General features: G+C 40.7%; 2 protein-coding genes across 2 annotated transcripts in view; both read right to left on the bottom strand.

The window, feature by feature from the left end:
* Positions 1-22,977, bottom strand: part of LOC117484391 (extracellular serine/threonine protein kinase FAM20C-like) — a 157,727-nt gene that overhangs the window by 43,480 nt on the left and 91,270 nt on the right. The window lies entirely within an intron of this gene.
* Positions 1-22,977, bottom strand: part of LOC117484383 (dynein heavy chain domain-containing protein 1-like) — a 125,061-nt gene that overhangs the window by 40,834 nt on the left and 61,250 nt on the right. Inside the window, 4 exon segments of the mRNA XM_034132840.1 lie at positions 4,123-4,299; positions 4,379-4,477; positions 16,572-16,986; positions 17,596-18,015. Coding sequence (XP_033988731.1) covers positions 4,123-4,299; positions 4,379-4,477; positions 16,572-16,986; positions 17,596-18,015 — 1,111 coding nt within the window.

Here is a 22,977-nt window from a genome sequence, read left to right on the forward strand (position 1 = left end):
GTTATTGTTATTACAACGTGACTTCACTATTATTTAACAACTATTTTTATTGGGTTCTTTTATTTGGGGTTAAGTACATTGTCAGAATAAGTGAGAAATGGATTTAACTTCTGTTAGACAGCTATCATACTGAATAAATATTTATGCAAAAAATGTATGGCATTAATAATGTATATCTAATTACATTTAAAAATGTATGGCATTAATAATGTATATCTAATTACATTAACTGTGAATGTCTTTCATTTTATTTAAAATGAAATAAAATTACATAAAACATTTTCCATAAAAAAGTTGATTCAAGAACAAATCAGTACTTTTCTTATATGACTATTATTGCTAAATTTGAAAGGTCTTTACCAGCTTTGGAATTATATATATATATATATATATAGCACCTTCTGCCATCCCATCTCTACTGACATATGGATCTTAACAAAGATCCGCTATACATTAGTACCAGATATACTGTACACGGACATTTTAGTGAACCAGACCAGCTGTTTCCGCCGGGTCTTCGCTTCCCGGGCATCACGTTGTTTACAAGTGTGTTCAGATGCTAAATGACAAGTGCAAGTGACAATTGTTGTCGTCTTCTCTGTGAACGTTTTTTTCTCCGTTATTTTGCCATTTTCAGATTTAAATTTCGAGCGGAAAGCTAACCAGGAAGTAATAATTACTTAAGCGGAGAACGGAGAAAGTAAACGTTACAGCAGGCATAACAACAGCCGGTGTTTATTTTATTATAATATATATCATTTGTTTTAAAGCTCAATATATAGTTCTATCCGTGACATATGGATCTTAACAAAGATCCGCTATACATTAGTACCAGATATACTGTACACGGACATTTTAGTGAACCAGACCAGCTGTTTCCGCCGGGTCTTCGCTTCCCGGGCATCACGTTGTTTACAAGTGTGTTCAGATGCTAAATAAAAGTTTAGCTTGTACTTTTGATACCCCGCCTCTCGGCACCACAACATCCAGCTTACTGTATTTCACATGAGCGATGTCGAACATTGAAAAGTCCTTATAAAATCTCTGTTATTAGATCAGTACTTTTCTTATATGACTATTATTGACTTGAACACTGAGAATGTATTTATTAACTTCAGACATTTGAAATATTTGAAATCAGATGAAAACAAACTGTAACGGACCCTGCCGTGTTATCTATGATTACTATGCCTTACTGTACATTCATAATTTCAGCCGGAGGTAGGTGGTAGGCGTTGCGGAGGAGCAGATTGCGAGTGAGGTGCCTGTTCTAAACGAACTATTCCAGCTGTTATAAAGCATTAAATAAAAAGTAAGCAAGGAATACAGAATGTTTCGTTACGTAACTTTGTTGAGAATGTGGCCATGTACATGTAATACATGGGATCATTTGCAGCGACTTGGTCATTGTGGGGAAAAATAACACCCATCCTGATCGTTTCAATGAAGTTGAATACAGAATATTCATATTTGTCAGTGATTTCATGTCAATTCGGCGAACATAAACATCAATGATGATGATTAAATTAGGATTAAAAATCGGGAGAGCCGGCTCGTTCGTTTTTTCCGACTAAACAACATCTATTATTTAGAAGTTGATTTCACATGACTCCAGTGTGGAACCCCACTGCACCCCCTGGTGGATCAATGATCCATTGCAGCTGGCTTCACAATAATTAAATGTATTTATCATGGGGGCGGTATCAAGTCTGACTGGGGGCCGGCCGGCCATCACGGAACGTGCATGAACCGATCACGACCCTCGCACTTTAAACTGTCCAAAATAAGACGCTTCATCTGTAAGATCACTTTAACAAGATGCCTGTGTGCTTAGTACCAGGTTGTTATCATACCAGCAATGGGTCTTGCTCGTTCTTTTGCTTCCCGTCTGATGAAACGACCAGGAGTGGCTTGATCAAGTTAGCTACCTAGCTAGTAGCTAGCACGTTAGTTAGCATTACAGCCTTGTCATTTGTATTAGCCTTAACATGAAGTAACATTAAGTAACCCAAAATGTTAAACAGTAAGAGTAGTAGTCATATTTCGTGAACCCTTTGAAGAGTACTGTCACCGGTGTGATCATTCTATAATACACCATTTAAGCCCGGGGGAGAAATGCTAACGCTAACGCTAGCGATCTTCTCTACTTCATGCTATCTGCACAAATGGTTGAAATTAAAAAGACCAGGCAGTTCAGAGAGAATCAAAGGAAGGCAGGCAGGCAGCTTTGCATGACATTCTTCTGGACGTGTTTCATTGTGGTGATAGTGAGGGTAGTCAATCGTTTTGTTGACAAGACAGTAGTGACGGCCATCTTGGTGACGTGTGTGGTTGACCAGAGATGTAGTTCATTGAGCGTTTCACACAAACAAATGTGTTACTTCACAGTTTTACGACACATTTTATTTTTTTTGACTTGCAAAATTATCTTTTAAATTGACAAACATCATATGTGTAATTCGTGGTACAATTCAAACGGGATCGAAAGATAATCTTTCTCTCTCCATTGACTTCAATACATAATTTTTCCGAAATAAGGTCCCATGGAGGTCCACCGGAAGGGGAGGGACTTCGCCACTCTATAACCGGCAAGAGAGAAAGCCTTTGAGCTCCATACTGTTTCAGAAATAATCCTTGATAATCCATGATATGGAGTTTCATCACGGCAGTATTTAGTTTAGACAGTAGCTGCCGGGTCCCGCATGAGCTCAGACCCCTCCTTTTTTATTTTGTAAAGCTTTATACCCCAAATCATCACTTTTGAAACAGGAAGTGAAATAGAGGGATATGAGGCATGGCTAGAATGGGTGATCTGCTTGGTGTTTTGAGCAAAACACTTCATAGACATGTTTTTTATATATTTGTATATATCTGAGACCCATCATGCTATTGCCTAAAAATAGCATGATAGGTGACCTTTAAGTATCGTGATAGAATCGTATCGTGGGGAGCCTGGTGATTCCCACCCCTATGCAATAAGTTTAAAAAGCTACTCTAAAATATCTCCTACTTACCTCATTCAAGTATTACAATATATCAATGACTTCACTTAGCAAATAGAGTAAATCATTCATGAATTAATTAAATGTAGAGGCAAGGCGAGACACTGCAGGAACATGTGTAAGGTGGAAAATGGGAACATTACGACACAGAGAAAGTTAAAATGCTGTCATGATCCAAACACTAGAATACAACAGTAACATTATTAATTGTGAAATGTTTTTTATTATACCAGTCAATCATCGAGACACACAGCTGAACATTTATCAAACTATGATGACGGATGAATTTGAAAGTCTTGCATAGATTTTTGCAAGAAAACGTAAAGTAAGCGACTCTCACAGAGACCTCCCCTGTACTGTTGCTATAGAGTGGTGCAGTGACGAGTCCTAAAACCCGGAAGTGAGTCAGCATTTCACCACTTCCTGTTCCCTGGTCTCAGAGCCAACGGGATCGCTCCATAGGATTTTGGAAAATAGCTGGAAATAAGGTCTGTGGAAAGCGAACCTGTTTGATAAATGCACGTTTTGTTCAACCGGGTAATCTCCACATGTCTACCCTACTTTTATAATGTTCTAATCATAACTCTAATGTCCAGAAGCAAAATGCTAACGTTATGCTATAAAGGAACTACAGCCGAGTACAGCAGCACGACTTCAACGTCACGCCAACTTCAGATCCATATTCAAACACACAGATTCTAAATGGTACGAGTTGAAGCGTTTGTTTGAACAGTTTGCAGGAGGCAGGTACTTGCTTTCAAGCAGAACAGGGCAAACTAACTTAGAGGAGTGTTTACGTGTTCGGCGTAATGACGTACAACGTCCTCCACGACTTCTGTAGTCCTATTCAGTCACTTGGTAACAACCATCGTTTTTCAGACACGTCAACTCTTCAGAAATCACCAGTGGGGTCACTGCTGATGGATTTAATGTCCTAGAACAAAACGTGATCCGTCTCTTCAATGTGTCTCAACCACAGACCTTAGTTCCAGATATTTTCCTAAATCCTATGGAGAGATCCCATTGGCTCTGAGACCAGGGAACAGGAAGTGGAGACATTCTGACTCACTTCCTGGTTTTAGGACTCGTCACTGCACCACTCATGTCAAACCCTTCTTACCTGTGTGCAGCAGGTGTGCAGGCAGGTCGGTGCTGAGGAGGAGGCAGAACTCAGGGTGAGGGGGCTGAACAAGGTGCTCTAATCCTGGGAGGAAACATCCAGCAGGACGGGATAATCTCTCCAGGAACCGAGGAGTGGGAGTCAATCGCTCAACGTGAGTTACCAGGACTCTCAGACCTGCAGAACAAAAGGTTAAATTGAGTTTCAGCAGAACAGAAACACTCATATTGTAATGTTTGTTAATAGATTAACTCACCTTCCTCTGCAGCCTGGTCCAGTTTGTGCATCAGATCAGGATCATCAGCAGAAAGCACCGTCTCACACTCCGTCTCCTTCTCCAGGGAAGCCTTCTCTCCTGCACAACACACACTTACTTTACTGCTTTGACTGGAAAACTGTGATTAATATCCAGGGTTTTATTTTCAATCACTGAACTCTGAAGACCTTTAGTTGGAAAAAGCCTTTATTTCACACAAAACTCATTCCTCTGAGACAGTGAACAAGGCTTGTTTACTGAACAAGTGCTCTCTATCCTCTTCTGAAACCACCAGACTCAGTGACAGTTTTATCCCACAGGCTCTGTGAAGTGCCTCCATAAACATTCCTCTGTTTGTCATCTTGCAATCTACTTATTTATTTAAATAGTTATCACCGCAATAAACCGTATTTAATTTCATCTTAATGTACAATATTTAATTTCACATTATGTTCTTGTATGTATCATATTTTATTTACGTGTATATAGACTGTAGGAGCCACATTTGAAGTAGTAGTTTCTGTGTTGATTACGGTACATGTTTTTGAGTCACTATAGGTGGTGGGCGTGTCAAAGGATTTGGGTGGTGACGTTTGTGGTTATATCCGGTTGCTTTTACCTGCACACTTTGTGATAGATGGAGGGGGAGTGAGCTGGAGAAGGACAATTTTTGTTGACCGCACGCACGCACGCACACATGCACGCACACATGCACGCATAAAAGAATATATGGATATGGACTATTGAACTTTTGCTTGAAAAATAAAAGGTCAAACGCATACTGTTGGAAAGACTGAGTTTTTGCGCGTCCACAGTGTTTTTTCTCTTGTTTAGTCCCTCGCGGGACTTTGTTTGAAAGTTTACTGCCGCAATATTAAGTCAACAAAAAGACTTGTACCACAGCGTGGATCTACGGAAATCGAGGATATATGCGGGGATTCCTAGGATCGATCTGGGACGCTGTGGAATTAAAAGGAAACATTGAAACGCCGTGATTGCCGCTGTATTGGAGAGCGGCTTAAGGAAACTAACTTCAGCGTGCTGCCGCGGGAGGATAAAGACTGACGGACAATCCACACAGCAAGGAGCGAGCGGTATGTAACTTCTTCATTCATGCTGTGTAAATGTTTGTTTGAACACAGTGTGAATAAGTTACTGCTGCGTGTCCATTGGGGACTGACTTTTGCTTGCGTGTGGTGGTTTGTGCCGCTAGAGGTTGTCTATTGTCGGCAGCAGTGATTTACTGAGCGTTTGGCTGTGTGGATTGGAGCATTTGTTGTTCATTCATTAAAACATTAAAGGGATATGTCAATAAGTGGATCAAATTCAGATGTCAATGTGGCAAAAATGGATGAACAGAAGAGGGAGTCGATACTCACTGCCAAGGCTTTGGCAAATAAAATGGAAAAGCTCCAAAAGGAACGTCAATCAAAGGTTCACAAAATGAAAAGTGTGATTAAGACAATGAAGGATCTCATGCAAAGGGATGACAACGCCTCACAAATACAAACTCAACTTGAGCATTTAATTCAACTGGTTAAAGAAACCACCCTGTTACACAAGTCTGTAATAACTCTTCTTCCTGCAGACGAACAGGAAAAACAAAATGTATGGTTTGCCAAGACACTGAAATACAATAATGGATTTATCGACGATGTCAAGCAATGGCTTTCTGAAACTGGGAAACAACCGAGCAGCACCATTGCACATGTTCCCTCAATTGAGATATCTGATGAACACCAACAAAGTACGTCTCATGTTTCAAAACACTCTGGGAGAAATGTTGAAACTTCTGAAGCACAAGATGAAATAAAACCAAGCGACAGTGTTTCAAACATAGGAAGCATTGGGTCTCGCAAGCGGAGCTCTGCTGGAACCAGGTCCAGTGTTTCAACTACATCATCATGCACCAAAGCTGAGGCTGACATGGCCGCTCTCTTGGCACGACAAAGGTTATTAAAAGACAAACATGCATTGGATGAACAAGAGGAAGAGCAAGAGGAAGAGCTCAGGAAAAAGAAGGAAGAGCTCAGGAAAAAGAGGGAGCAACTGGAAATGGAAGTGGAAATAGCTGCATCAAGGGCTAAAATGAATGTGCTAAGACGCTCTGGAAGGTCTCGTGCTGCAAGTGACACATCTGTGAGTCCCAATGGCATGCATTCTTATTTGGAAAGGGGACGAAAGGAAGCCATACTCAGTGCTGGAGCAAAAACATTTGTGCCTGACACAAACAGGCCTACAGGTGGTCAGTCTGACGTACAGTTTTTGCACAGAGAACATGAAGCAGAATATGGACATCTGCAACATCAAGCCACAAGAAGCTCAGAGGCCAATATACATCAAAGTTCATCACAATCACATCCACAGTTACAGCAACAAAGCAATCACCCAGCAGCACCAGCACCAAGCAGCAGTGCTCAGAATCCTTTCATTAATGTCTTGGAAAGACAAAATGAAATAACATCCATGTTGGTTCAGCAACAGTCTCTTTCTTTTCTGCCTAAAAGAGAAATTCAGATTTTTGATGGCTCTTCGTTTCAATATCAAGCATTCATAAGAGCTTTTGAGCACAGCATTGAGGAGAAGACTCACAACCCTAAAGACTGCCTGTATTTTCTCGAACAGTACACCAGGGGGCAGCCTTTGGAGCTTGTCAGAAGCTGTCAGCATATGGCCCATGACAGAGGATATGCCAAAGCAAAGGCTTTGCTACAGGAGCATTTTGGTAATGCACAGAAAATTGTTTCGGCCTACATGGAAAAGGCTCTTTCATGGCAGCCAATAAAAGTAGAAGATGTGCGAGCTCTGCAAGCTTACGGTCTCTTTCTGAGAGGATGCTGCAACGTCATGGAAGAGTTTGAATACATGTGTGAGTTGAACATGCCTAGCAATATGCTAGCCATCATAAAAAAGTTGCCCTACAAATATAGGGACAAATGGAGAACTCTGGCCTATGACTTACAGAAAAGGTAGGGCCGGAGAGCTACATTCATGGATATTGTTAATTTCATTGAAAGACAGGTGGATATTGTGAGCGATCCACTGTTTGGAGATATACAGGATACTCCACCAGCAGCCAACAAAGATGTGAGGAAAGCTAAGTTTGAACCTCGTTCAAGGATGAGGGGAAGCAGCTTTGCTACTACTATTACGACAGCGGAAAAGAAAGTGGAACCTGAAATAAGAATGAAGGAGAGAGGCTCACTAGGTACAAGTGTTTGCCTGTTTTGTGGAGGTAGATATATACTGGATCTGTGTTTTCAACTGGAAAGAAAGGCTCATAGTGAGAAAATCGCTTTCTTAAGGGAACACGGTGTGTGTTTTGGATGCTTGTGTATTGGGCACATGAGTAAAGCCTGTAGGAAACGCCTCTCGTGCAAAGTATGCAGTCTGAAGCACCCAAGCATACTTCATATCTATCAGAAAGAGAAAGAAACTGACACAATGCAAGCTAAAGGAAAAGCTATAAGCAGTGCTCTTATCTCCGTTCAGTCCAGTGGTCTTACAGGGGCCGGTGAGCCAGATTGTACTCTCTCCATAGTGCCTATTCAAGTAAAGTCTAAGAAGGGACATGAAACATTCCTAACTTATGCCTTCCTGGATCCTGGGAGCTCAGCATCATTCTGCACGGAGCGGCCGATGAACAAACTGAATCTCAGGGGAAGAAGAACAGACATTCTCCTTCGGACAATGGGTCAGGAGAAAATAGTTGGAAGTCACATTGTTTCTGACCTGCATGTGGCTGGATTAGACAGCAGTCATTATTGTGAGCTGCCTGACACCTACACCCAGAAAACTATGCCAGTTCATCGAGGCAACATTCCTCGGCAGAAAGACCTTCAGAGATGGCCTCACCTGAAACATGTAATGATTACTGAGATTGATTCAGATGTGGACCTGTTGATTGGGACTAATGTTCCTGAGGCACTGGAGCCATGGGAAGTTACTCGGAGTGTAGACGGGGGCCCATACGCAGTCAAAACTATGCTGGGTTGGACTGTCAATGGACCTCTCAGAGGAGACAGGAGTAGTGAAATTACTTGTGGACAGCCAGATGTCACTGTCAATAGGATATCTGTTGCAAACCTTGAAGATCTGTGGAAGCAGCAGCTAAAGGCTGATTTCCCTGAATGCAGTCAGGATGAGCAGATGGGACCGTCAAGAGAGGACTGTCACTTTATGGAGTACGTCACAAAGTCTGCTAAGTTGATGGATGGCCATTACTGCATTGGCTTACTTTTAAGGAAAAGGGATGTTAGTATGCCAAACAACAGGAGAGTAGCAGAACAACGTACACTGAGCCTCAAGAGAAGGTTTGATAAAGATGCTTCATTTCATGCTGATTACACCGCTTTCATGAATGACATCCTTTCAAAGGGCTATGCAGAGAAAGTGCAAGTTGTGGATCTGGAACGCAGTGACGGCAGGGTATGGTATATACCACACCATGGTGTATACCACCCAAAGAAGAAAAAGATCAGGGTCGTATTTGACTGTGCAGCTACATTCCAGGGAACATCGCTGAATGCGCAGCTCCTACAGGGACCAGATCTTACCAGCACACTGGTTGGAGTCATGACAAGATTCAGAAAGGAACCTGTTGTACTCATGGCAGACATTGAAGCCATGTTTCATCAGGTTCGAGTACCAGCTGAGGATTCAGATCTGTTGAGGTTTCTCTGGTGGCCAAATGGAGATCATCATCAGAACTTAGAAGAGCACAGAATGGTTGCACATCTGTTTGGAGCTACATCGTCGCCAAGTTGTGCTAGTTTTGCCCTTAGAAAGTGTGCAGAGGACCATCGGGAGCAGTTCAGCCCCAAAGTAATCAACACTGTCCTGCACAATTTCTATGTTGATGATTGTCTAACATCTGTGGTCTCAGAGGAGGAGGCAGTGGCACTCTATCATGACCTTTGTGCACTTTGTGCTCAAGGGGGTTTTCATCTCACAAAGTGGATTAGCAACAGACGTACCGTGCTTGCTGCTATACCTTCGATGGAGAGAGCGAAATAAGTTAAGGATCTGGACTTGGATAATGACACACTCCCTGTGGAAAGAGTATTGGGCGTACAGTGGTGTGTTGAGTCAGATGTCTTTAAGTTCAAGATCATGATCAAGGACAAACCCATAACCAGAAGAGGGATCCTTTCCATGGTCAGCTCAATCTTTGACCCATTAGGAATATTGGCACCTGTGGTCCTATCAGCCAAGATGATTCTTCAAGACTTGTGCAGAAGGGAACTTGGTTGGGATGATATTATACCAGCCTCAGCTGCACAAGAGTGGAAAAGTTGGCTGAAGGAGCTCTGCAATCTCGAAGAGTTTAAAGTTGACAGATGCCTAAAACCGGTGGATTTTGGGGAAGTGACCTCTGCTCAGCTACACCACTTTGCAGATGCAAGTGAAGACGGCTATGGAACAGTGACTTACCTGTTATTACATAACATCAAAGGACAAGTGCACTGTGTCTTCATTATGGGAAAAGCTAGAGTGGCCCCATTGAAACCAATAACCATCCCTCGAATGGAATTGACGGCTGCCGTGGTTGCAAGTCGTATGGACAAGATGTGTAGGAAGGAGCTGCAAATGCAACTTAAAGACTCCATCTTTTGGACTGATAGTACTTCCGTATTAAAGTACATCAGTAATGAGACCTTAAGGTTTCGAACCTTCGTCGCAAACAGGGTTTCAAAAATACGCAGCGTATCAAATCCATCTCAGTGGAGATATGTTCCCACCGCAAGCAATCCTGCCGACTGGGCTTCCAGGGGAGTCAAAGTGGAAACGCTCCTGAAAGATGACACATGGGTGTCTGGACCTCAGTTTCTCACTGGACCTGAAGAACAGTGGCCTGTGAACCCTGATGGCTCTGAAATGGCACCAGAAGACCCTGAGGTCAAGATAAGTCTGAATGTGAACGCTGTGCAGGTTGAAAAAGAGATGGATGCTGTAACCCGATTGATCAATCACTTCTCTTCTTGGATCCACCTGAAGAAGACGGTTGGTTGGATCCTTAGGTTGAAAAACCTGCTGCTGTGCCTTAGTCGAAAGAGGAAGCAATTGAGTCTGACTCTTGCTCAGTCTGGCTTAAATAAGGAACAACAAGACCGAGAGATGAAAAAGGAAATGCAGACTATCAAGGCTCAGGTGGTCTCTGGTTTTCTTTCTATTGAGGACCTCCGAAAAGCTGAGAAAGAAATTATCTGCTTTTGCCAAAGAAAAAGGTTTCCTGAGGAAATCAAAGGCTTGCAAAAGGGAGAAGGTGTGAAAAGGACTAGTCACATCTACAAGCTCAACCCAGTACTTGAAGATGGTGTTCTGAGAGTGGGAGGACGTCTCAGTAGAGCAGCAATGCCTGAAGAATCTAAACATCCTGCTATATTGGCAAAAGATCTTCACATTTCTGACATCATTCTACGGCAAGTACACCAAGATGTGGGACACGGTGGTCGTAACCACATGCTATCTAGCCTGCGACAAAGATACTGGATTCCTGGTGCTAGTGTGGCTATAACTAAAACCCTGTCAAAATGTATTGTTTGTCGGCGACTAAATGGAGCTCCAGGAATGCAGCAAATGGCAGATTTACCTCGAGACAGAGTTTCTCCAGATGAACCTCCATTCACTCGTGTTGGAGTTGACTATTTTGGACCTTTTGAGGTCAAGCGAGGAAGGAGTACAGTTAAAAAGTATGGTGTTCTCTTCACATGCTTAACAGTAAGAGCCATCCACATCGAAGGAGCTTCATCCTTGGATACAGATTCCTTTGTTAATGCTTTTCGACGCTTCATCGCAAGACGTGGACAAGTATTGGAATTACGCTCAGATAATGGAACCAACTTCGTCGGAGCTGAGCGTGAATTGAGAGAGGCAATAGAAAGGTTGAATATTGCTAAAATCAACAACACCCTCCTTCAGAAAGGAATAAAGTGGACTTTCAATCCCCCTACTGGATCCCATCATGGAGGAGTATGGGAAAGGTTGATCAGATCTGTGAGGAAGGTTCTGAATTCCAGCCTGAAGGCACAGAACCTTGATGAAGAGTGCCTTCACACGGTTCTTTGTGAAGCCGAATCCATCATCAACAGCCGTCCCATAACAAGAGCATCCACAGATCCCAATGACTTGGAAGCACTAACCCCTAACCATCTTTTGCTGCTAAAAACCAAGCCATCTTTTCCACCTGGACTGTTTCATAAAGAGGACATATATGCTCGTCGAAGATGGAAACAAGTTCAGTACATCTCAGACTTGTTTTGGAAACGATGGATTAAGGAGTACTTGCCTCTACTCCAGGAACGACAGAAGTGGTCAAATGTCAAGCGCAACTTCATACCAGGAGATATTGTGCTCATAGTTGATGACTCAGCACCTCGCAACTCATGGCTTACAGGAAGGATTGTACAAACCATTCCAGACAGAAGAGGACTTGTACGTCAGGTGCGAGTGAAGACAAAAACTAGCTATCTAGACAGGCCTATCACAAAGATCTGCCTTCTACAGGAAGCAGAAGAGCCGTGAGGAAATTAGTGGGTTATTGAACTTCATAGACCTTGACATTGACGTTTTTTCCGACTTTTTACTAAGTGATAGTAAAGATCACTCCTTCATAGGCTAACAAACTATATATTTTTATTTTATTTTTTATTTTTCAATTTTTTTTGCCTAAAGAAGAAAAGGACACTTTAACAAAGGACGTTTTTATCCTTAAAAGTTTTTTCCTTGATTGTCTCCTACATCATTTTTCAGTTGTGTAATTATTATGTTGATATAATTAGGGGCCGGAATGTAGGAGCCACATTTGAAGTAGTAGTTTCTGTGTTTATTACGGTCAGAGTTGGGTGTAACGCGTTACAAAGTAATATTACTTTTGTCGGTAACGGAGTAGTGTAACGCGTTACTTTTATAATTCAGTAATCACACTACAGTTACTAACATTGCCCCGACACGCGTTACTTCGTTACTTTTATAAAATCAGTCATAATCACACTGACAGACAAGAGGGGTTTCCGCCGCAGGTTTATATGTACGTAATCTGCGCGACTTGCGCGTCCACATCTCCACGTGCAGTGCTGCATAAACATGGCAGAGTCAGCGATAACTTTCGAGGGGTGGAGGTATGCCCATTATTTTGAGTTCGTCCGAAGAATAGACACGAATGTGACGGTGAGGTGCAAACTGTGTCCAGGCCAGAAGCTGTTATCCACTGCTGCAAACACCACGTCAAACCTCAACAAACACCTGCAAAGAACACATGCTAAGGTGAAGCTAATAGCTAAGGACCCCCGAACCCAGAGTGAGGATGTTGTGAGTCGCCGCCGCCGACTCCGAAGCAGCACAAATTAGAATTTGGAGGACCGGTAACCAAAGCAGAAATGGACAGGCTTGTAGCATCCTTCATAGTAGAGGTAATGTTGCCCATTTGCACAGTGGAATCACCATCGCATCGTTCAGAGATATACTGCGCAAAATACAGATAGCAGGAGACAGAGGACAGCCATAGTCAGAGCTATCTGGGTCAGTCTTATGCGACAATGGAAACTGAACTAAAGAGAACATTTGAAACTTTAGCAGTCTGCGTGATCTGCCTGTAGGGAGGGGCGGGCCGGCCCTGCGAGTAAAGTAACGAGTAAAGTAACGAGTAAAGTAACGAGTTACTTTATGTAGAGAGTAACGAAGTAGTGTAATATATTACTTTTTTTTAAAGTAATATGTAATATGTAATATATTACTTTTTTTTAGTAACGACCCCATCTCTGATTACGGTACATGTTTTTGAGTCACTATAGGTGGTGGGCGTGTCAAAGGATTTGGGTGGTGACGTTTGCGGTTATATCCGGTTGCTTTTACCTGCACACTTTGTGATAGATGGAGGGGGAGTGAGCTGGAGAAGGACAATTTTTGTTGACCGCACGCACGCACGCATGCACACATGCACGCATAAAAGAATATATGGATATGGACTATTGAACTTTTGCTTGAAAAATAAAAGGTCAAACGCATACTGTTGGAAAGACTGAGTTTTTGCGCGTCCACAGTGTTTTTCTCTTGTTTAGTCCCTCACGGCACTTTGTTTGAAAGATTACTGCCGCAATATAGACTTCTTGCACTATTTCTTATTTGTATTTTTGTATGTTATTATATATGTTGCATTGTTGGAGGAGCTCAGGTCAGAAGAATTGCATTGCCATTTCTACACTGTAGCTGCTGAGCATCTGATGATAAAACCTTTGAATCTCTAACCCAACTGGCTGTTAGTCGTCATGCTGCTTCCCTGATGGCTCCCACAGGATTGTTCTTGACATCCTCGTGGATTCATCTTCTTATTGTAGACACATGCATTTCCAAACATTCGGTCTACCTATGCTGTAAAATGTATTATCTCTTCGATTTACACACGGCATCTATTGCACGTCTGTCCGTCCTGGGAGAGGGATCCCTCCTCTGTTGCTCTCCCTGAGGTTTCTCCCATGTTCCTTTAAACTGTGGGGTTTCTCTCTGAAGTGTTTCCTTGTACGATGTGAGGGTCTAAGGACAGATGGTCTAAGGACAGAGGGTCTAAGGACAGAGGGTCTAAGGACAGAGGGTGTCGTTTTCTCATACTGATATTCTGTACAAACTGTGCTGTTGTATTTGTTGTAAAGTGTCCTTACTGTAAGGTAATTATTATATGTGCAGCACTTTGGCTCGACCAAAAATCGTTTTAAAAATGTGCTATATAAATAAAACTTGATTTGATTTGATTTGGTGCAGAGCTAATGTTGCAAACCAAATAGAAAAAGGGGTTAATAAAGAAACCGAGGAAGTTAGGGATACTTTTATTTGGGAGCCAGCAAGGTGGCGAAAAGAAGCGTACCCAACTCAACTCACAACTAGGATCATTTTCATGAGAAGCATTTCATCAATTCCTGTCCCCTGGTCTGGAGGTCAATAGTTTTCTGAATGTGTTTTTGGTTGATATCCTGAAATCAGGTCTGTGGTTAGCTACCTTTAGCTTAGCGGTGGTAACGTGAAGTCATGTGACCGTGCTGTAGTTCCTTTATAGCCCAACATTAGCCTCCTTTAGCTTAGCGGTGGTGACGTGAAGTCATGTGACCGTGCTGTAGTTCCTTTAGAGCCCAACATTAGTCACCTTTAGCTTAGCGGTGGTGACGTGAAGTCATGTGACCGTGCTGTAGTTCCTTTAGAGCCCAACATTAGTCACCTTTAGCTTAGCGGTGGTGACGTGAAGTCATGTGACCGTGCTGTAGTTCCTTTATAGCCCAACATTAGCCTCCTTTAGCTTAGCGGTGGTGACGTGAAGTCATGTGACCGTGCTGTAGCTCCTTTATAGCCCAACATTAGCCACCTTTAGCTTAGCGGTGGTGACGTGAAGTCATGTGACCGTGCTGTAGTTCCTTTATAGCCCAACATTAGCCTCCTTTAGCTTAGCGGTGGTGACGTGAAGTCATGTGACCGTGCTGTAGCTCCTTTATAGCCCAACATTAGCCACCTTTAGCTTAGCGGTGGTAACGTGAAGTCATGTGACCGTGCTGTAGCTCCTTTATAGCCCAACATTAGCCACCTTTAGCTTAGCGGTGGTGACGTGAAGTCATGTGATCGTACTGTAGTTCCTTTATAGCCCAACATTAGCCACCTTTAGCTTAGCGGTGGTGACGTGAAGTCATGTGACCGTGCTGTAGTTCCTTTATAGCCCAACATTAGCCACCTTTAGCTTAGCGGTGGTGACGTGAAGTCATGTGACCGTGCTGTAGTTCCTTTATAGCCCAACATTAGCCTCCTTTAGCTTAGCGGTGGTGACGTGAAGTCATGTGACCGTGCTGAAGTTCCTTTATAGCCCAACATTAGCCACCTTTAGCTTAGCGGTGGTGACGTGAAGTCATGTGACCGTGCTGTAGTTCCTTTATAGCCCAACATTAGCTTTTTACTCCAGAAATCATGAATTAATGTGTAAAGCACACATTTCCGATATTACGTCATATCGGCAGCAAATCTGGATCAGCTCCGTTGTTCCCCCGTTTTTTAGAGATGTGGGTACGGAGGAAAAGAGAGAGGGTTTTATTTTCTGACACTTTGTGAGTCTCCTGACACACCGGGGACACATATTTATGTATAAAAGACATCAAAAAGTGCATTTTGCATGATAGGAGACCAGCGACGTGCAGTCAGTGGAGGCAGGGGAGGCAGAGCCTCACCTGTCATACTCCAATGTAACGGAAAAACAATTAAAGAAAAACTAAATAGTAATAATAATAAAATGTCTCCACTGATCTTGTGTAAATGTGATTTCTGTATGATTCCAATCTTATTTTATAGTCAAAATCAGCAAATTTGCCGAGCTCCGCTACGGGAGCGATGAGAAGTGAGGCAGGCACGAGCACTGCCTCACGTAAGCCCACAGTAACTTGCTGGAGCGCGGGCACTAATTTAGCGCGGCCACTTATTTTGTGAGCGCGCTCAAGCCATTTACTGTGGGGTGAGGTGAGGCACAGATGAACTCTGCCTCACCTCAGAATGCGTCACCCCACAGAAACTGGCTGGAAAGCGGGCCCTAAGCGCATGCCTGTTCCCATCTCACTGTATGTCACCAATGTAATGTTTGTAGATCCCTTTATTACATTTATCCTCGCCATCCATAGTCTCTAAATAACTTATTTCACATATATATGATATTTAGGCTCGCTGGTCTCATCGTACAACGGCAATGAAAAAAGCACCAGGGGAGGCAGCCATAACCTCTGCCGCACTGAAGGGGGCGCACGTGAGCCCACAGGTTCCTGTTGCTACTGTTATTCTACCGCAAACAACAAACTAGACTTTTGAAACTACAGGAAGATAAGGAGGACTTTTACAAAACAGTAATAGAGATTGTTGTCCAGAAGGATAGCATGGACTTCATCTTCAAGTCAAGGTAAGACCACAACTGTAATGAAAATGGGATCTTACTTAGAAAGAACAATCCAATATTTAGATTTTGGGTATCCTTTTGTTGATCGGTCTGTTTAAAATTAATCATAGCATCAGACTAAAAAAGCTTTTGAAATAACAGAATATTTCAATTAAGGTCAAAATAGGCTATAATATTTGTAAATCTGACTCTGAAAGAGTCAGTGCCTCACCAGCCATGAACCTCACCGCACGTCACTGTAGGAGACCTTTAAAACAACCGAGGATGTGTGTGAGTCCCTACCTGTGTGTATGCAGCTGTTCGACAGGATATCCAGGTGTGTCTGGGTGTCAGTGAGCAGGTTCCAGCGCTGCACCCAGTCCCTCTTCGTGTTCCCCGACAGCAGCAGCATCACCAGCATCCTCTCATTGGGAAAAGACTCCTGCAGACCCCCTAACACCCGCCCCACAGGAAGCCTCTTTGACACTGGGATGGGGAAGAAACCCAGAGGAGGGTGAGAAGAAGAAGAAGCATGGGGGGTGAACAGGGGGGTTCGAGGGTCATCTAGGGTCAGTTTGATGCTTCCAGTCTGACTCAGATCCCTCCACTTGTTCAGCAGCTCTGAACGAGTGTCAGGTCCAAACGGGCTCAGATAAGAGATGATGGCGGCGAGCAGGAGAGCGTCTCCTGATAACGACTTGTGATCTGACTCCGCCTCCTGAGGGGAGCACCGAGAACACCATTTAGCCTCATATCAGAATCAGAAACTGAAATATATATATATAACAAATCACCTTTGGCTGGCAGAGAACTATCTGCTCCATAGCTTCTCTTGGACAACTGGACTCAAAATCACACTGTACATTTTACATTTATATTCAATCTAATATGTAATATTCCATTCCTCACATACTTATGTATATATAATATCCTGCTTTATATTTTGGTACTGTACATTGTTATTTCCATATGTATATTTTTTAATGCTATTTTATTTCTATTTGAGATGTTTACATGTTGGATTGTTTAGTTCTAGTCTTTTAATTTCTCTAATGTACAAAACAAAAACTAAAAACAAAGATAGAAATGTATTTTAAGAAAACTATAATATCATAAAAAAATTTATTGTAAATATATCACAAGATATTACATCACAAGATACGCCAACACAGTACATACGAGGCATATTTAAGGCGAGACACTGGAGGAAAAAAGTGTTCATGCACAGGTATATTTTGAGAATATACACTAACACTAATATGTATTTAGTTGGAAGACCAAGCTATCTGATTTGTGTTTGCAATAAACTCTTGTGACTCCATGTTACCTGTTTAGCAGCCCTCCACTCTGTGAACAGTGTCTCCATCTTCTCCACAGCAGCAGCAGCTTCTCTCTCTGATCTCTCCGCTATTTGCATCCTCTTCTCTGTCTCCTTCAGTTTTTCTCTCACCCCCTCCAGCTGTATCTTCTCCTCCTCCTGACGCCGCTTCGCCTCGTTCTTCTGCAGCTCCAGGCGGTTCAGTTTGGCTCGAGTGTGTCTGGCCGTGGCCTCCATCTGCTGCTTCAGCTCCAGCTGTTGTTGCATGCAGCAGCACTGGAACACGGCCTTCACCCAGAGACACAGAGACTCGCAGGCTCTGCTCACCCCCTGCACCGACTCTGGGACAAACTGAGGGCTGTGCACCATGAGAGCGAGCTGCTGCAGACGGTCTGCTGTCACACTGCAGCGCTCAAAGAACTCCAACTCCTGCAGAGAATCAGAGCATTAGCAAGACAGCTAATTATAATAATAGCACCATCAATTACACCGTTTCCTTTGGTGGCTGCTTTACTGTCTGTACATTATTACCCCTGTTATCTTTTTATTATTATTTTAAAACATTTTTCATGTTTTTAAATTATATTATATTACATTTCATTTAGCTGACGCTTTTCTCCAAAGCGACTTACAATAAGTGCATTCGACCAAGAAGATACAAACTTGAAGAAAACAGAATCATATAAGTACATCAGGTTTCATAGAGCCAAAACATTTCAAGTGCTACTCAACTGGCTTTAGATAAGTGCTTAGTTAGTATCTAAGTGCTTTGTTAGTATATAAGTGCTTTGTTAGTATCTAAGTGCTTTGTTAGTATATAAGTGCTTTGTTAGTATATAAGTGCTTTGTTAGTATGTAAGTGCTTTGTTAGTATGTAAGTGCTTTGTTAGTATGTAAGTGCTTTGTTAGTATATAAGTGCTTAGTTAGTATGTAAGTGCTTTGTTAGTATATAAGTGCTTTGTTAGTATCTAAGTGCTTTGATAGTATATCAGTGCTTAGTTAGTATGTAAGTGCTTAGTTAGTATCTAAGTGCTTTGTTAGTATGTAAGTGCTTTGTTAGTATGTAAGTGCTTTGTTAGTATATAAGTGCTTTGTTAGTATATAAGTGCTTTGTTAGTATGTAAGTGCTTTGTTAGTATATAAGTGCTTTGTTAGTATATAAGTGCTTTGTTAGTATGTAAGTGCTTTGTTAGTATGTAAGTGCTTTGTTAGTATATAAGTGCTTAGTTAGTATGTAAGTGCTTTGTTAGTATATAAGTGCTTTGTTAGTATCTAAGTGCTTTGTTAGTATGTAAGTGCTTAGTTAGTATCTAAGTGCTTTGTTAGTATATAAGTGCTTTGTTAGTATGTAAGTGCTTTGTTAGTATATAAGTGCTTTGTTAGTATATAAGTGCTTTGTTAGTATGTAAGTGCTTTGTTAGTATATAAGTGCTTTGTTAGTATGTAAGTGCTTTGTTAGTATATAAGTGCTTTGTTAGTATATAAGTGCTTTGTTAGTATGTAAGTGCTTTGTTAGTATATAAGTGCTTTGTTAGTATGTAAGTGCTTTGTTAGTATATAAGTGCTTTGTTAGTATCTAAGTGCTTTGTTAGTATATAAGTGCTTAGTTAGTATGTAAGTGCTTAGTTAGTATCTAAGTGCTTTGTTAGTATATAAGTGCTTTGTTAGTATGTAAGTGCTTAGTTAGTATCTAAGTGCTTAGTTAGTATCTAAGTGCTTTGTTAGTATATAAGTGCTTTGTTAGTATATAAGTGCTTAGTTAGTATAGAAGCCCTTTGTTAGTATATAAGTGCTTTGTTAGTATATAAGTGCTTTGTTAGTATATAAGTGCTTAGTTAGTATATAAGTGCTTTGTTAGTATGTAAGTGCTTAGTTAGTATATAAGTGCTTTGTTAGTATATAAGTGCTTTGTTAGTATATAAGTGCTTAGTTAGTATATAAGTGCTTTGTTAGTATAGAAGCCCTTTGTTAGTATATAAGTGCTTAGTTAGTATATAAGTGCTTTGTTAGTATATAAGTGCTTAGTTAGTATATAAGTGCTTAGTTAGTATATAAGTGCTTTGTTAGTATGTAAGTGCTTAGTTAGTATATAAGTGCTTTGTTAGTATGTAAGTGCTTTGTTAGTATATAAGTGCTTTGTTAGTATAGAAGCCCTTTGTTAGTATATAAGTGCTTTGTTAGTATATAAGTGCTTAGTTAGTATATAAGTGCTTAGTTAGTATATAAGTGCTTTGTTAGTATGTAAGTGCTTTGTTAGTATAGAAGCCCTTTGTTAGTATATAAGTGCTTTGTTAGTATATAAGTGCTTAGTTAGTATATAAGTGCTTAGTTAGTATATAAGTGCTTTGTTAGTATGTAAGTGCTTTGTTAGTATATAAGTGCTTTGTTAGTATAGAAGCCCTTTGTTAGTATATAAGTGCTTTGTTAGTATATAAGTGCTTTGTTAGTATATAAGTGCTTAGTTAGTATATAAGTGCTTAGTTAGTATATAAGTGCTTTGTTAGTATATAAGTGCTTAGTTAGTATATAAGTGCTTAGTTAGTATATAAGTGCTTTGTTAGTATATAAGTGCTTTGTTAGTATGTAAGTGCTTAGTTAGTATATAAGTGCTTAGTTAGTATATAAGTGCTTAGTTAGTATATAAGTGCTTTGTTAGTATGTAAGTGCTTAGTTAGTATATAAGTGCTTAGTTAGTATGTAAGTGCTTTGTTAGTATGTAAGTGCTTTGTTAGTATGTAAGTGCTTAGTTAGTATATAAGTGCTTAGTTAGTATATAAGTGCTTAGTTAGTATATAAGTGCTTAGTTAGTATATAAGTGCTTAGTTAGTATCTAAGTGCTTTGTTAGTAGATAAGTGCTTTGTTAGTAGATAAGTGCTTTGTTAGTAGATAAGTGCTTTGTTAGTAGATAAGTGCTTTGTTAGTATATAAGTGCTTTGTTAGTAGATAAGTGCTTTGTTAGTAGATAAGTGCTTTGTTAGTAGATAAGTGCTTTGTTAGTATATAAGTGCTTTGTTAGTAGATAAGTGCTTTGTTAGTAGATAAGTGCTTTGTTAGTATATAAGTGCTTTGTTAGTATATAAGTGCTTTGTTAGTATCTAAGTGCTTTGTTAGTATCTAAGTGCTTTGTTAGTATCTAAGTGCTTTGTTAGTATATAAGTGCTTTGTTAGTATATAAGTGCTTTGTTAGTATATAAGTGCTTTGTTAGTATATAAGTGCTTTGTTAGTATCTAAGTGCTTTGTTAGTATCTAAGTGCTTTGTTAGTAGATAAGTGCTTTGTTAGTAGATAAGTGCTTTGTTAGTAGATAAGTGCTTAGTTAGTATATAAGTGCTTAGTTAGTATATAAGTGCTTTGTTAGTATCTAAGTGCTTTGTTAGTAGATAAGTGCTTTTGTTAGTAGATAAGTGCTTTGTTAGTAGATAAGTGCTTTGTTAGTAGATAAGTGCTTTGTTAGTATGTAAGTGCTTTGTTAGTATGTAAGTGCTTTGTTAGTAGATAAGTGCTTTGTTAGTAGATAAGTGCTTTGTTAGTATATAAGTGCTTTGTTAGTATATAAGTGCTTTGTTAGTATCTAAGTGCTTTGTTAGTAGATAAGTGCTTTGTTAGTATATAAGTGCTTTGTTAGTAGATAAGTGCTTTGTTAGTAGATAAGTGCTTTGTTAGTATCTAAGTGCTTTGTTAGTAGATAAGTGCTTTGTTAGTAGATAAGTGCTTTGTTAGTAGATAAGTGCTTTGTTAGTAGATAAGTGCTTTGTTAGTATATAAGTGCTTTGTTAGTATCTAAGTGCTTTGTTAGTATGTAAGTGCTTTGTTAGTATGTAAGTGCTTTGTTAGTATATAAGTGCTTTGTTAGTAGATAAGTGCTTTGTTAGTAGATAAGTGCTTTGTTAGTATATAAGTGCTTTGTTAGTATCTAAGTGCTTTGTTAGTATGTAAGTGCTTTGTTAGTATGTAAGTGCTTTGTTAGTATATAAGTGCTTTGTTAGTATGTAAGTGCTTTGTTAGTATATAAGTGCTTTGTTAGTAGATAAGTGCTTTGTTAGTAGATAAGTGCTTTGTTAGTATATAAGTGCTTTGTTAGTATCTAAGTGCTTTGTTAGTATGTAAGTGCTTTGTTAGTATGTAAGTGCTTTGTTAGTATATAAGTGCTTTGTTAGTATGTAAGTGCTTTGTTAGTATATAAGTGCTTTGTTAGTATCTAAGTGCTTTGTTAGTAGATAAGTGCTTTGTTAGTAGATAAGTGCTTTGTTAGTATATAAGTGCTTTGTTAGTATCTAAGTGCTTTGTTAGTATGTAAGTGCTTTGTTAGTATGTAAGTGCTTTGTTAGTATATAAGTGCTTTGTTAGTATGTAAGTGCTTTGTTAGTATATAAGTGCTTTGTTAGTATATAAGTGCTTTGTTAGTATATAAGTGCTTTGTTAGTATATACCGTAATTTTCGGACTATAAAGCGCACCTGAATATAAGCCGCAGCAGCTAAATTGAATGATGTGTACATATATAAGCCGCACTGGACTATAAGCCGCAGGTGTTTTAATGTTTAATTACCATATGTAAGGGTTCGCGCACAGAGGGGATTGTCGGGAAAGAGATGGCTGTTTGAGGAAGCTCCCATTTATTAACATTTCAACAAACAAGTTTCATATTTGCATAACGTATTCAAGTGTTACCATTTAGTGCAATAGTAGCTACAGAACATGTACTGTGCTGTGTAAACTGTACTGTATCACATAGCGTTTCAGACACACAAACTTTTCAACTTTCAAACTTAAACGGTGCGCTCCCAGCGCACGTACCGGCAGTGATCTACAGCAGTGGTTTTCAACCAGTGGTACGGGGACCACCAGTGGTCCTTGAGGGAGTGCTAGGGGTTCCCCAGCAAAATTAGTTAATAGCGTCACAATCATTTAACCACTTAGCTTTGGCTATTTTTGAAGCTCTTCCTTTGCACAAACTGTCTTGCTCTCGTTCTGTCTCTCGTACCACTCTCGGTTCCACTTTTACTTTTGCGCGCTACCTGTCTCACTCTTTCCGGCCTCCAGCTTTTCCTGCTGGAGCCCGCCGCTTAAAGGTGGGGGGCGCGGACCGGCCATAGAGCCCATAGAGTTAAAGGTGGTGGACTGTAACCTGTAAAATCCATAGATTTAGGAGGTCCCCTAGTGGCCGTTAGCTGTAAAATCCATAGATTTAGGAGGTCCCCTAGTGGCCGTTAGCTGTAAAATCCATAGATTTAGGAGGTCCCCTAGTGGCCGTTAGCTGTAAAATCCATAGATTTAGGAGGTCCCCTAGTGGCCGTTAGCTGTAAAATCCATAGATTTAGGAGGTCCCCTAGTGGCCGTTAGCTGTAAAATCCATAGATTCAGGAGGTCCCCTAGTGGCCGTTAGCTGT

Source organism: Trematomus bernacchii, unplaced genomic scaffold, assembly GCF_902827165.1.
Source record: "Trematomus bernacchii unplaced genomic scaffold, fTreBer1.1, whole genome shotgun sequence".
NCBI classification, from domain to species: domain Eukaryota; kingdom Metazoa; phylum Chordata; class Actinopteri; order Perciformes; family Nototheniidae; genus Trematomus; species Trematomus bernacchii.